Source organism: Hordeum vulgare, chromosome 6H, assembly GCF_904849725.1.
Source record: "Hordeum vulgare subsp. vulgare chromosome 6H, MorexV3_pseudomolecules_assembly, whole genome shotgun sequence".
In the NCBI taxonomy this organism is placed as follows: Eukaryota; Viridiplantae; Streptophyta; class Magnoliopsida; order Poales; family Poaceae; genus Hordeum; species Hordeum vulgare.
The window spans coordinates 193,350,263-193,366,194 of record NC_058523.1 but is presented as its reverse complement, the minus strand read 5'-3'; the positions used below and the strand labels follow the sequence as shown (position 1 = coordinate 193,366,194).

At 44.4% G+C, this 15,932-nt stretch overlaps 2 protein-coding genes across 2 annotated transcripts; both read right to left on the bottom strand.

The window, feature by feature from the left end:
- Positions 1–3,918: 3,918 nt before the first annotated feature.
- On the bottom strand, positions 3,919–8,715 carry LOC123404167 (receptor kinase-like protein Xa21). The gene is made up of 2 exons (XM_045098086.1): positions 4,731–8,715; positions 3,919–4,615 (listed from the first exon to the last, which is right to left on the bottom strand). Exons 1-2 carry the CDS (start codon positions 7,885–7,887, stop codon positions 4,242–4,244), a joined length of 3,531 nt encoding a protein of 1,176 aa, XP_044954021.1. The 5' UTR covers positions 7,888–8,715; the 3' UTR covers positions 3,919–4,241.
- Positions 8,716–8,809: 94 nt separating this feature from the next.
- Positions 8,810–15,191, bottom strand: LOC123404168 (probable histone deacetylase 19). Its single transcript, XM_045098087.1, has 7 exons — positions 14,563–15,191; positions 12,980–13,420; positions 12,599–12,829; positions 9,812–9,906; positions 9,643–9,706; positions 9,202–9,279; positions 8,810–9,073 (listed from the first exon to the last, which is right to left on the bottom strand). Exons 1-7 carry the CDS (start codon positions 15,103–15,105, stop codon positions 8,969–8,971), a joined length of 1,557 nt encoding a protein of 518 aa, XP_044954022.1. The 5' UTR covers positions 15,106–15,191; the 3' UTR covers positions 8,810–8,968.
- Between the last annotated feature and the right edge of the window lie 741 nt (positions 15,192–15,932).

The following is a 15,932-nucleotide window of genomic DNA, read 5'->3' as shown; positions in this document are numbered from 1 at the left end:
TTCTCTCTTGCTCCTTGCAGGAGCTTCATCGTTATCCTTCTCATGGACTTCCTCAGGTGTTTGTTCAATATAATCATCAAATGTACTAGATTTAGAATTTAACTCAGGAGAAAATCTAGCAATCTTATGCATATCTTTCATAGGAAACATATTCACAAAAAATATTGCATCACGATATTCCATTACAGTATCTACATGTATATCAGGAACCTCGGATTTAACTACTAAATTTCTATAAGCAATGCTCCGCTGAGCATAACCCAGAAAAACACAATCCATTGTCTTTGGTCCAAGTTTGCGTTTCTTGGGATAGGAATTGACCTTTGCCAAACATCCCCAATTGCGCAAATAAGAAAGTGATCGTTTTCTCCCAACCCACTCTTCATAAGGGGTTTTCTCTTTATTTTTGTTAGGAACTCTATTCAGGACATGACATACAGTCAACAAAGCCTCCCCCCACCATGCCTTAGATAAACCAGCAGTGTCTATCATGGCGTTCACCAAGTCAGTCAACGTGTGGTTTTTCCTCTCGGCAATCCCGTTTGATTGGGGCAAATAGGGAGGCGTCCTCTCATGAATAATACCATGTTCCTCACAAAATTCATCAAAAACTTTGGAAAAATATTCTCCACCACGATCCGACCTAAGACGCTTGATCTTTCTCTCTAGTTGATTTTCAACTTCAGCTTTATAGATCTTAAAGTAATTGAGAGCTTCATCTTTAGTTTGCAACAAATAAACATAGCAAAATATAGTCGCACCATCAATCAAAGTCATGAAATATTTCTTTCCACCTTTTGTTAACACACCATTCATCTCACATAGATCCGAATGTATGAGTTCTATAGGTGCCAAGTTTCTCTCTTCGGCAGCCGTGTGAGGCTTTCGAGGTTGCTTCGATTGCACAAAACTATGGCACTTAGAACCTTTGGAAAGTGTGAAAATAGGAATTAAACTCATACTGGATAGCCGAGACATTAAACCAAAATTAATATGACACAAACGAGAATGCCGAACACTTGTATCATCATTAATACTAGCACAAATTTGGTTTACTGACTTATTGCAAAAATATGAAGGGGAAAAGCGGAACAAGCCTCCGCACTCATAGCCTTTACCTATAAATTGTCCAAATCTCGACACGATTACTTTATTTGACTCTAAAACTACCTTAAACCCATCTCGACATAGAAGGGAGCCGCTAACTAGATTCTTGTTCATAGTAGGGACATGCTGCATGTTGCTTAGTTGCACGATCTTTCCCGAAGTAAACTTTAGATCCACCGTGCCAATGCCATGAACAGAAGCATGCGACCCATTCCCATTAGGACGGAAGAATCCCTTGCGACCTGATAAGAAGTAAACAAAGAGATGTCAGCACACACATGAACGTTAACTCCTGAATCAATCCACCATGAAGATGATTGGAATACTGAAAGCACAATAGGTAAATTACCATACCCATCAGTATTGCTACTGGCACCATGTTGACTGTCTTGGAGCTGGTTTTCCCTCTGCGGTCTGCGCATTCTGGGCATTCCTTGGAAAAGTGTCCGAGCTTCCCACAGGCGTAGCACTCTAGCTCAGCCTTGTTGAACTTCTTCTTCTTCTTGATGGTAGTAGTCTTTATAGGCTTGTTGAAAACAGGCTTGTTCTTTCCTTTGTTCTTGTTATGTAGGAACCTTTGTACCATGTTGGCAGTAGGTTGAACCTCACCTCCTTTCTTAGTAGTGTCTTTAGCCTGAGCTTTCTCTTCACCATCAAGAGATGCAATCATATTTTCAACTGATATCTCTTGTCTCTTATGTTTGAGAGAAGTGGCTAAGTTCCTCCATAAAGAAGGCAACTTTGCAATCATGCACCCAGCCACAAATTTATCGGGTAGATCACACTTAAGGAGTTCCAGTTCCTTCACAATACATTGTATCTCATGAGCTTGTTCAACCACAGAACGGTTATTCACCATCTTGTAGTCGTGAAAATTCTCCATGATGTACAATTCACTGCCTGCATCTGTGGCACCGAATTTAGCCTTCAGTGCATCCCACAGTGTCTTTCCATCTTGTATGTGCATGTACACATCACACAGATGGTCAGCAAGAACACTCAAAATGCATCCCACAAACATAGTGTTGGCTTCCTGGAACTTTCTCTGATCTTCATCAGAAGCTCGCTCTGGCATGCCAGCACTAACATGGAAAACTTTCAGAGGAGTAAGCCAGAGCGTGGATCTCACTTCCCACCTCTTAAAGTGCATACCGGTAAACTTATCCGGCCTCAGTGCATCACAAAATCCAGCCATAGTTAACTCAAGAAATTGCCTACAGTTAGGTTTTTGGATTGTTGAGTAATTATGCACAATTTCCATAATTAATTCCAGAATATAAAGCATGACGATACTAGCTACTAACATGTGAAACTCTAACATACTAGATGCAGTAGACAACATGAATAGCAGCAACACCGTATAGCAAAACATGTACGCATCTAACATGTTCATCGGTCCAACGGGAAAACGACGCCCGTACCGAACGTTTGTAGATGAAGCAGATGTGTTCTGTGTAGCTACTTTGTCGACGATGACGTTGGCGATGACGGGAAGAAGTAGACGACGCTTGAGGCGGCGGTACGCAGCACCGCCCGACTTGCTAGGTAGACGACCCGTTGTGAAAGCAGCGAGCAGTCGCACAGAGCGCTTCCCAAAAACCTAATTCGCCCTCTCCCGTACAAGATCACAAAGGCGACTGGTTCCGGAGACCTGCTCTCCCGATCGCCGTTGGACGCCGGCGCTCGGGATGAGGTAGACTACGATGGCGGCGCAAGTTGTGAGACGAGGCAAAACCCTAGATGTTTTTCGGTGTTTCTTTGACCGACCATGATAAGCAGTATATATAGGAGGACCAAGGTCGATTCCGTGTCGCGACCACGTCTCAATCCGACTTGGTTTCCAAGTCGTATACTTACCGGACAAGAAATTCTTAACTTGTCTGCCAAGACATAAAAAATAAAACGGCAAAAGGAAGCCGCGCGCCCGCAAGGCATCGGACCGCCCAGCTAGGCGAGGCGAGCAAGCGCGCATGTGGTTCTCTCCTTTCTCTTCTCAACACACACTTAGAGTGGTGGGAAAAACTCACTATATAAAGAGGTCCAACACTTCCTCCACTAGCGGTATGGGACTAAACTTTAGCACCACCACTTGCCATTTTATTCATGGGCTCAATTTGAGATTTCAGAATTTTGTAGATGGGCCAAGCCCATTAATTCTAACAGACAACAGATAGGCTCTCCCTTTTGAAAGAGTGTATCGTGGGGCTTTGCAAGCTATCAAAACTTTTTATTCCTGAAAAATTGATAATGATGATAACATTAGCTTTTGGCATGATATATGGGCCGTGAATTGTTCCCTAAAAGTTAAATTTTGGAAGTTGTTCAATATTTGTAACTAGTAGGAATGCTCGGTGTTCCAGGTTTGGGATGGGACAGCTCTTAAACTTTTCTTTAGACGGTGTGTTGAGCAAAGGGGTATGGCAAGTTGTGTTCAACTTATTGAACATCTAGAAGGATTCTCATTGTCCCAGGTTTGGGATGGGACAGCTCTTAAACTCTTCTTTAGACGGTGTGTTGAGCAAAGGGGTATGGCAAGTTGTGTTCAACTTATTGAACATCTAGAAGGATTCTCATTGTCGGACTTGCCTGTTTGGCTTCTAGAACCTAGTGGAAAGTATTCGGTGAATTTTTTTTACAGCTGCATTAACTTTGGTAGTGTGGTTTCTCCTTTTGGAGATACTCTTTGGAAAACTTTGGGGCATGTTCTTTCAGCTTGCGATAAGCCTCTTGTGTTTTTGCTCGTATGTATACTCGTCATCTGGGACGACATCTGTACTGGCTGGGGTAAAATCTGCAATAATAACACTCTAATACAAGCTGCAAAAATATTTTGATGGTACCTCGGCACATGTCAGGATGCTCCTGCAATTTCATATAGAATAGGAAAAGGCAACAAATAAGGAGTGAGTCGGTTTAAGACCGGAACTAAAGAAAAAGGAAGAAGAAATGGAAAAATGGGTCCATCCGCATCCTTCAGATCCATCTCTACCTGAGACAGTGAAACTGACACCGCACCCAAGTGCGTGCTGCTTAGTTGTAAGTTAAGTTTCTTCAGTTCCTTTGCCATTACATGATCCTCACAAGCATGCTTCAGTGTGCCTTCGCTATATTTTGCCAATTCACCAAGGAGATCACTAATGTGCGTAAAACTTATCTCTGATTATCTGCAACTCTCTTAATGCATCTCCAATTTGAATGCGTTCAGTTGGCGTCTCCGTGGAGCATGAAATTCCAACCTGCAGAATCGAGACGATGCAACTAATTCTCATGTCTTCACTGTTATGATATCCCCCTTCTGTTCCTTTGCCATTACTTCCTGCTTTTAATAGTTCTTGGTCAATGACAAAAGCCGCTTGGTCTGGCAGTGCCATTTGCACGTGCTTATGAAGGCCGAGCACTTCTCCGAATTCAGAGCTTGTGGGTCTTTTTCCGGTGAACATCTCGAGCAGCAGTATACCGTAGCTGTAGACATCACCATGGACTGAAGCTTCATGGCCAAGTCCATATTCTGAGATTAACAAACGTGATAAATTTAATAAGTGCTTCCTTAGATGGAGGGTAAAAATAAAATGTGAAAACAAATGCAACAATGATGGAACAGTTGAGAGTAGAATTATGCTCACCTGGAGCAACATAACCGATCGTTCCTCTTATTACGTTCCGACTAGTCGATGTCTCTGACATGTCATTATGTCCATCATGTAGGAACCTTGCAAGCCCAAAATCACCGACATGGGCAACCATGTTGTTGTCGAGGAGAATATTGCTTGGTTTGAGGTCGCAGTGGACAATTGGAAACGGCTTCTGGTGATGTAAATAGTCAAGCGCAGAAGCCACGTGCATGGCAATCTCGGTTCTCTGAATGAGATCTAGAATCTTGGGTTCGCCGTCTTCCTCGAGATGTTTGTGCAGCCACTGGTCTAGATTTCCATTTGGCAGAAACTCAAACACAAGAGCCTTGAAGTTGCCACCTCGGGAGTCAATACTTGAGCACACTGTTATAACCTTCACAAGGTTCCGGTGGCGAATACATCTCAAAGCCTCACATTCCGCATCGAAACTTCGGGATGCGCCAGCATGCTGCAGGTTGAGTACCTTCACTGCCACCACCACTTGTTGGCCAGAGATTTCCATTCTTCCCTTGTACACTGCACCAAAGCTGCCCACCCCGATGAGGTTCTCGGATGTGAAACCATCTGTTGCCTTGGCCAATTCAGCATAAGAAACTCTGATGTATTTGTCAGTGGGGAGAGTTATCTGTGGCTTTGATCTTCTAAGCTTGCTTCTTTTACATAACACGAACACTGCAGATAGTATGACCAACGTAATTACAGCGCCTGCTGCGATAATCATGAGATGCTTTGAAGATATTTTCCTTTTAGTGGGACTGGAGCACATTTTCAAGTTCAGTTGAGGGATCCCACCACACAGAGCATTGTTTCCCATGACCGAGGTTGCCGTTGCATTGAGGAATATTCCGTCCTTCGGAACTTCACCTTCAAAATCATTGGAAGAGAGATTTAAACTAGCAAGACCTGTCATTGTACCGAGGAACTCAGGAATGCTCCCAGATAAATTATTCTGAGAAAGATCGAGCACTAGGAGACCCCTTAACTGTCCTAGTGACAGCGGAATCGTCCCGTCGAGATTGTTCCCAGATAAATTGAGGTACTGTAAGCTTCGACACTCCCCAATATTGGTAGGAATCTTTCCTGAAATCATATTGTCAGAGAGATCAAGCTCACCTAGATTCCTGAGATTTCCCACTTCTGAAGGCAAAGTCCCAGTCAGTGAATTATGTGCAAGATACATGGTACTCGACAAGCTTGAGATGAGGAAAAACTCCTTAGGCGTTGGGCCGGAAAGATTGTTGTAAGAAAGATCCAGCTGCTCTAAAGGACAGTTGCTGAGAGCAGAAGGTATGGCACCACTGAGCGCATTGGTACTAAGCAGAAGGGTTGTAAGCTTTGTAAGATTTCCAACAGCCACTGGGATGGATCCTGACAAGTTGTTATTTGACAGAGACAACCGATTCAACTTCGTAAGCTTGCCGAGAGATGCTGGGATGGTGCCCTCGAGAAGATTATTCTCCATGTCAAGTTCATCCAAGTTGATGAAGTTCCCTATCGCTTCAGTTATCGTTCCTGATATGCTGTTGTATGCAATGCCAAGAAATTCCATCTGTGTCGACAAATTGCCGATTGATTTCGGTAGCATGCCTTGGAGCTTGTTTTCACTAACATCCACCAATATCATATTGCTGCAGTTGGTCAGAGCCGTAAGGAAGCCCCATTCAGCATCGTTGGTTGCTTCAAGCTGATTCCACGCAAAGTTCACCACCGACAGCATCTCCTGGCGAGCCCCCAGGCACTGCGGGATCGTTCCCGACAGGAAGTTGTTTACCGTCTGAACCATCTGAAGCATGGAGGCATTGCACAAGGATGGAGGGATCACACCATGAAACTGGTTATCAGACACAAGAAAGTACTGGAGGCTCGTCATCGTGTTCCCGATGTCGGGCGGAAATCCCCCGGTGAGGTTGTTGTGTTGGATGTTGAGCATCTCAAGGGAGGAGAGGTTGAAGACTGAGGGTGGCAGAGGGCCTTGTAGCTCATTGTTGTCCAGGTAAAGCTCAGCGAGGGCATGGAGGTTCCCGATGGCGTCAGGTATCTTGCCGACAAGCTTGTTCTCCGAGAACGAAACGGCGGTAAGCAACCGGAGGTTCCCTATGGACTCCGGGATGCGCCCCACAAAGCCATTGCTCTGGAGGTTTAAGGATGCCAGCGACAAGAGGTTCCCTAGCCAGGAAGGTATGGTTCCTCCGAGGCTGTTGTCTTCCAGATGGAGCGTGGTGAGGGATGACAGGCCCTGTAATGTGGAGGGCATGCTCCCCGACAGCCGGTTCGAAAAGGCGGTGAGGGCGGTCAGCGCCGAGAGGTTCCCCAGCGAGGCGGGGATGGAGCCTGAGAGCTGGTTGGACGCAAGGGCGAGGCCGACGAGGTTGGCGAGGCTGCCGACCTGCCACGGGATCTCGCCTGTCAGGTTGTTGAACTCTAGGACCAGCAGCCTGAGGTTGACGAGGCTGGCGATGCCGGAAGGGATGCCTCCTGTGAGCCTGTTCTGGCCGAGGTCGAGCACCTCGAGGTTCCGAAGCGAGCCGACCAGCTCCGGTGGGATGAGCCCCTGCAGCTTGTTGGCGTGGAGCAGGACGGTCCTGAGCCGCCTGCACCGGGAGAGCGACGGCGGGAGGCGGCCCCCGATGGCGTTGTCGCTGAGGTTGAGGTGGCTGAGCTCGCGCAGGCGGCCGAGCTCCGGCGGCAGGGCGCCGTGCAGGCGGTTGCCGGGGAGGTGGAGCCGCCTCAGGTGCGTGAGGTTGGACAGCGCCGGGCTGAGCGCGCCGAGGAGGCCGAGGTTGGGGAGGTCCAGCGCCACGACGCGGCCGCGGCCGCGGCCCCTCGTGCCGCAGGACACGCCGCGCCACTGGCACGGCGGTGGCGCGGGCTCGTTGTGGGCGCTGCTCGTCCATGACGCCAGCGCCCGCGACGGGTCGCCCCTCACGAGCGACCTGAAGGAGAGCAGCGCGTTGTAATCCGCGACGCTAGCGGCAGCGGCAGCGGGCTCGGATGCGTCGTGCAGGGCGTGAGTGGCGACGGAGCACGCGAGGAGGAAGACAAGGAGGAGGAGGAGGGACAGTGCTGCCATTGCCATTGCTGCCCCGGCAGACGGTACTGCAGCAAGCAGAGCGATTGTGGAGTGTGGACTGGACGCGGCAGAGAGCATACGTACGTACGGTAGAGGTAGAGGTAGAGAGGTTTGGCCTGGGTGAGTGTTGCGTATAAACAAACTGTGGCCACCAGCGACGCGTCGTCCTCGTCGTTTGGCAACTGGACGTTGAATTATTTTGGGAGGGGGCCACCCGCAGCGTGATGCGATCCGTCGCTTGTTTCCTTTCTCTCAAGACTACGGGTCAATGAGCCATGAGTGGTTGATGTCAGTGATATGAAAAGCTGGCGGCCGCTATTTGGGTTGTCTGTTTGCAACGGCAAAAGTTTTTGCGCGCCTGACCTTTTTGGCGCCTGACCTTTTTGACAATGTCTCCCGTTCACACTAACCCTGCCCACACCCAAAAATGCTAGACATACAAAGAGTTATGTAAGGTTACACGCTGACTAGGATTCTTTCTTTCTAATAACTAACCACTCCCCCCTGATTTTCAAGGGGTGGGGTCCTCATCCCCCTTAATCTCCAATCAAAACACACCTGTTTATAAAACCCATGTAAAGTTATGTATGTGTAGCATTGCCCACACCACTCCTACAGCCGTCTTCTCCTTCAAGTGCTGGCTCATCATGCCATGCTAAACTACGGCCAGCGCTTCACTAGTCGGCTAAATCTATGTCAACTAAGAATTACTGAAGACAATATCAAAACAAGGAACCAAGAGCTAATATACAGCAGCAACTATTTATTTATGTAGCTAGAGCATACAGAATGTTGATTCTTATTTTATTTTTCTATGCACAACCATATAAAAATGCACTAGCACATACTATTCCTTTGAAGATTACGACAAGACAAGGCGAGCCAGAGAAAAACATTGCCTTGTGACAAATCCAGGGTACCGACAGAAAATGCACCAATTATCAACGAATCTACCAGGTAGAAGATCGCCAAAGTAGAAAGCTGGGAGACAAGTTGCAGGTAGCCAAGAAAATTCTGCCTCACGGCTCATTTAATCGACTATACATATTACAGCTTAATAATCCATGCTGCATGTATACATGGGTTAGACACTCGAGACTACCACTCATCACTTCGTCTTTTTACTGTCAAAACACACGCACGGTCCGAATGCTTACAATCATGGCTTCTGGTAGATGGCTGGTGGGTCCGGCAACTTACTAGAGCTTCCTGACTCAATCTTGACATTTCCCGGCTCATCGACAGCCATGGCATTAGCATCGAGCTGTAGGCGACGAGGATCATGGACAACAAGAAAATGCATCTTTGGTTAGATCAGCCTAGCCATGGGCAGTGTACACTAGGGATCTATCTTATACGACAGTTCACAAACAGAAAGGGAGGCCGGCTTACATGAGCTTGCTTAGATGGACCGATGTCTTCTGCCATAGGTTCTGGTCCTCTATGTTCACCTGTTACTCTGCTACCATCCTGCAGAGGGTAAAAAAACACATTTAGCATAAATGCATGGCACCAAGGAATACAAACAAGTTGCATACAACCATGGAAGTTTAACAAAATTACAAGACACTCTTTGCTACCCTTCAGTTTACATGCACATCGGAGGAGCAAACAATGGTCGGTGGACATTTTGCAATGCATCTAAGCAGAAATACTCCACCAACACCATCTATTACATGGTGAGAAAGCAATTTTCACTCTATTTTGGAAAAGAATTATCAAGGACCAGGTGGTAAGAAAAAGGACGACACATCTGTGAACAAAATGGTGGATCATGAAAAAGGACAAATCACTAATCTGTACATAAAGACTAAAAATGATGAGGTGAAGTACCTGATCTTTTGTTTCAGCTCCAGCTGATTCTCTCTTAACTCTTGCACCTTGAATAGTGATTCTCCTATAACAAAAGATTGTCACAAGGTGCACACAGGATAGCCATCAGAACTGATGGAACAATGAGACAGGAATAAATACCATCTCACAGAACAACATAAATAAATACCTTGCTGAGTCTTCCAAAGGTGTGTGATAATCCATTTCCATGTCAGAATCAGGGCCATCATGCCTTTCATCCTGATCCTCTTCATCTTCATCCGGCTGCATAATATAAACACATGCAAAGTACCCAAAATACAATCAGCTCTTGTCCTTCACTTCCAGGCAAGACCAGGAATATAGGTGATAAGGAATATAATCCAACTGTGGAGGTGAATATCTGATGTCACTCACATTAGGAAAGGGAGGTAACAATATTCATTTAGATGTAACACGGGCACCAAAAAGGTCAAACCAACTAAAATAGTTCACTTTATCTGCTTGGAAATGGATTACATTTTCAAAATTTGCACAGCCTCCAACATACATCTTTGGCTGTAACTTTTTGTTTGTATATTAGTAAAAGTTATCAGGTATACTGATGAAACTAGTATTATTCATAACAAAGCACATCATACTGTTTTGGTGTTACATGTCTAAATAGTTGTTTATATATTGGTTAGAAAAGTTCGACTGCTCGCTTTCTATGAAGTCATGCAACAGCAGGGCTGCACGGATTATGTTGGGCGGACCAGGCCAAGTAGAGCCCAAAACTTTTACCCTTATGCTGTTTTGGGCTTATGCTGGACGGGCCATACCACTATTTTGTTCGTGTATAGCTCCACCACTGAAGTCATGTATTTACGAACAGCAGTACTATTACTGTCCACTGTCTACTGTCTAGCCTTTCTTTGAAATTAACATAAGGGGACATGTTCAATTGAGCATATTCAAAACTTCATTGAATAAAACAGTCGGGCTGCCATACCACAAACACCATCATTATATAGAAGTTAGCTCAAAATTCAAACATTATTTAATTTAACCTAATAACGTCAAAGTATGCACAGACAGTTCAAGCATAGTAGTAGAAATAAACGAGAAAACAGTCGGGCTGCCATACCATGAACATCATCATTATATAGAAGTTAGCTCAAAATTCAAACATTATTTAATTTAACCTAATAACGTCAAAGTATGCACAGACAGTTCAAGCATAGTAGTAGAAATAAACGAGAAAACAGTCGGGCTGCCATACCATGAACATCATCATTATATAGAAGTTAGCTCAAAATTCAAACATTATTTAATTTAACCTAATAACGTCAAAGTATGCACAGACAGTTCAAGCATAGTAGTAGAAATAAACGAGAAAACAGGCTGCGACAAAAAACATGCCCTTAACCAAATAATACAGACCAGGAAATGAACTGCACCGGGAAGTTGAAGAAATTTGAGCAGATAAAACAGGGAAGAAAAAAATGACAACAACGCACTTCTAAAAAACAAGGGCAGCGGCAGACATGTATCATCCTGGCATGCTACCTCAATTGATAAGCATAGCAAACATATGGAATCAAGAAAATAAGAGATCACAGCATTAAAGAAAACAACCCTTGTATCAAGTAATCTGGCTTGTTACATAAAGCATGAAATCATTAGCAATTTAGTAACAACTAGCAAAAGGGCCCGTGCGTTGCAACGGGAGAAAAACAATTATAATCTCCAATCGTGCTGATCATATTATGTCTTTAAAATTTTAAGACATTTCTTAAAATGCATGAACATTTTTTGAATTAGCAAACATTTTTTTCAATTGCGCTCAAAAAATAATACACAAACTTTTTTTTCAAAATCATGGAACTTTATTATTTTCAGCAACATTGTTCTCAAAATTATGAACATTTTTCTGAATATGCGAATATTTTTACAAAAATCCCAAGCATTTTTTGAACTCACAAACATTTTATGTTTTCTTCAAAAATTTATTTCTAATTCTAATTTTTATAAATTGCAAAAGTTTTTCAAAGTTCTAAATTATTTAAATTAGAAAATGGGACAGAAAAATGAAAATAAAAAACGAGACTAAAAACAGAGACACGAACTGTTTTTAAGATTTTTACACAGACTTTTGTTTAAAATCATTGACTTTTTTTATTTTATGGACATTTTCCCAAAATTTAAACATTTTTTTGTATATGCAAACATTTTTCAAAACTCCTGAGTAGTTTTTGAATTCTCAAAAAAATTATGTTTTTTTGAATATTTTATTTCGAAATTCCCAGTTATTTAAAATTGAGAAAAGTTATTTGAAGTTCTAAATTATTTAAAGTAGAAAAACAAAATGGAACTGAAAAGAAAAATTAAAAACTAAACTAAAAAAAACAGGCGCCCACGCATGGGCCGGTCCAAACGGATGTGCTGCATCTTTTTCTAATGCCCAGAGCGTAATATAGGAGGCGCCTACATGGGCCGGCCCAGTCTGGAGATTTTTCTGTTTGAAACGTTTTCTATGAGTGGCATTGGTGGGTAATTTTAGCCAACTTTAGGGACAATTTAAATGACGTACGGCAGAAGCAATATTTGCTTTATTAGTAGGTAAGATAAGATAAGAATAGGAAACTCAGTGCTAATTCATCAGTTGTAAAAAAACAAAAGGGATCCTGATCCCATTACCTTTCCAGTTTTCCAGATTTTGTCAACTTGAAACTAACATGAAGATACTATCACAGAATGTTAGCTACTGTTTCTTATTCTAATATTATATTTACAGGAATTTGCATGTACTAGCAGGCACCATCCCTCCATGCTGCTTACCAGAGAAATGGTGCTCATGAAGGGAGGTTTTGTTTTTAGCAATGAAGGGAGATTTTCAATGACTACATCAGAAACTCCTCGTCCTCTTATTGTTAAGAGTAAAGAAAAGGGACACAGAAGTTGAATTCCTTCTTATAATGCAAGAACAGTTGCTTACCTCAGGGAACTCAGTATCAGGAGGTCGCTCTTGAAACTGGACGCTAGGGGCATGCCTGAGTTTTGAAAGATTGTCAAGAAGTTTGCTTCTTATATTATCCAGTTCGTAGTGTGTATTTTTGTTCTCCATGTTACTTGGTGCTACATGAAGAGTGTAATCTGGACCAAAGTATTCATAGTACTCATTGACAGGCATCTTATCCTCGAGCTCTTGGCCAAGTGCAACTCCAGTCTGCACGAAGTTTAAAAGTGCCAGATGAAGCAAACAGGATGGCATCAAAATGCACAGCAATAAAAACACGTATAGTTCCAATAGGTAACAATTACAAGCATAATCATGGCAGAAGAGGCCAAAGAAAGAAGATAAGTTTTTTTACCATACCTCATAACACCAACAACGTGCGACATTTCTTATGGTATAGCCACCACCGCCAAGAAGCAACAATGGAACATTGAAAGACCTCATGTACTTCACGCATTCTGCATGACCTCTGATCGAAAGATTGAAGCAACCCAACCTATCCCCAGATAACGAATCGGCGCCGCATTGAAGAACAACTGCACCAGGCTGGAAAACCTCCATAACTTTGGCCATTATAGGCTTAAACAGGGACTGGTAGCTTTCATCATCAATCCCATCATCCAAAGGGACATTAAGGGAGTAATACTTTCCTTTTGAATGCCCAATATCACGGACATCCCCTGTGCCTGGGAAATAATCCCCAAACTTGTGGAATGAGACCGTCATAACCCTGTCTGTTGTATAGAATGCCTCCTCAACTCCGTCACCATGGTGGATATCAATATCAACATATAGAACTCGCTGCAGATATTAAGACAGACAATATTAGCACAATAAAAAAACCTTGACCTAAAGGACGAAACATCTGGCTGGTATCCAAATTCCTAGTAGCAAGAGGAAACTCAGGAAACAAGGACACTGAGGAGGTGTTTGGTTCGGGTTTTTTTTTTGTTATCAGATTACAGCGCGATCTAATACCGATAAACACGTTTGGTTCCCGCAGCACAAGGCCCGTTCTACCCACAACCCACCGGTAACGATTCACGTTAGCGCTTCATCATCTCCTTCGTGGAACTCCTGTCTTCCTCCCCCAGTCTCCTCAGCCCCAGATCCCTCCGCCCAAAACAGTGACGCCCCAGCCCTGCCCCGGCCACGCCACCCATGGTTGAGACATCCATCCCGCCCAACATGCTCTGCATCACCAGCAGCGGCATCCTGAAGGAGCAGCATCGGCTGCCGATCCCCTTCACCGCATTTGGAGCACCTTCTTCAGATCTCTACTCCGCCCTTCTCCTCTGTCCTCTTGATTACCATGGCCTTCCCTTCAATTCTTGATGAATTTCGCATTTCTTAAGCTGATTGGTTCATGATTGTGTTGGTCATGGCATTGATATGTTCTTGGTTTCTGATTTATCCAGACTACTAAGAACACTCAAACCCCGTATTGCAACCAGATACCGTCACTGGATGGAGCTAAACAAAATGGACAATGGCGCCATTACACCGTTAATGCCATCGCAATCTATTTAAGTTAGCCTTTCTGAACCAAACACTTCCTGAATGCATCAACCATTCCTCTATTTGGAATTAGTTGCCACTGAATCACTCTGAATATTTACAATCAAATAAATATTCAAAATAACTATATGCCACTAAACAGTAGTATACAGGAATATGACATGACATGGTCTCATTTGGGACCTCTTGGGATAAAAGCTAGCAAAAACAGTTTATTGCATCAACATATATTAGGCATTCCGGTAGTTTATCCCTTTCTGCTTACCATCTGTTCAACCAATATCGTTAATTCCATAACTAATGGACGTGACATGAAAGTTAGAAAACTAGTTCACTTAATGAAACAGTTGCAGACGAGAGGATGTAATCGAACCGTTTAAAAATATATTAAACCTAATGGCATGAGCAAGGCGGGGCAAGGTCACCTGGTGATGCTTGAGGAGCTCGAGGATGGCGAGTACGATGTCGTTGACGTAGCAGAAGCCTGAGGCCTCGCACTTCTTAGCATGGTGCAGGCCCCCTGACCAGTTGATGGCGATGTCGAGACCGTGGTTGAGCTTGACGGCACCGCCGACGGAGGCCCCCGCGTAGGTCTGGCAGAAGCTGTAGAGGCCGTCGAAGACGGGGCAGTCCTCGCCGACGTTGAAGCGCTTGAGGGCCCGGATCTGGTCCTGCTGCGTCTCGGGCGTGACGGAGCGGAGGAAGGAGATGTAGTCGTCGGCGTGGAAGCGGCAGAGGTCGCGGTCGCGGGCGGGGTTGGGGCGCAGCACCTGCATCTGGTCGAGGAGGCCGTACTGCGCCAGCAGCGAGTGGGTCATGCGGATGCGGTGCGGCTTCATCGGGTGGCCCTGCCCGTAGTAGTAGTTGCCCACCTCCGGGTCGTAGAAGTAGCACACGCGCCGCTTCTGCCCGTCGGGGCCGACCGACGGCAGCGAGTTGCCGCCGGCGCCGGCCGAGGAGGGCTCCATCGCGACGCCGCCGCCGCGGGGCGGTGGGGTTTGGGGGGCTGGATTGTTTCTGCGGGATTGTGTGTGGGAGCCAGAGGGGTAGGTCACCCGCAGAAAAAAATAGAAATAGAGGGGAGAAAATTAGGGACGAGCGGGGAACAGGCCAGAAAGCGATCGAGGCCTCCATCATACGATGCTTCGCGACGGGTCCGTGCGATTCATCTACTACCCCTCTCCTACTCGTATAAAAGTATGAAAGGGCAGGTATAACTAAGAGCAAGTAGAATAAATTAATATATTTTTGTGTAGTTAGAGAAAAGAGAAGAGGAGAGAGAAGGTCGGCGGTTCTTAGCTAAGGGTCAGCTTTAACACGTACTCCTAGACATTTTGTGAGTATGAAAGATAGGCCATATAATAAAAAAAGTAGTACACTTTTGCAATGAACTATTGTACATGTTGACTATAAAATTGGCTATAGATGACATGATAATCGCTTATAGCCAGCAGCTCGCTATACTATTATACTTGCTCTAAATGTATTAGTCATCTGATTACGTCATCTAACGGACTACATGCGTATTTATTTTGACCGATTTTATCATAATCTGAACAGCTAGGATTGTAAAAAAATATGGGTTCAAAATTCTAGAATAAGTTGGATGGAGAATCGATTCTCAAGATTATGATAGAATCGGTAAAAAACAGACGTGTAGTCCATTAGATGACGTAATCAGATGACTAATACGTTTAGTTATATCCGCCCATATTTTTATACGGTAGGAAACGAGTAGTTGATTCTCAAGATTCTGGAAGAATCGGCTAAAAGAACCGGATCTGTCTACTAACAA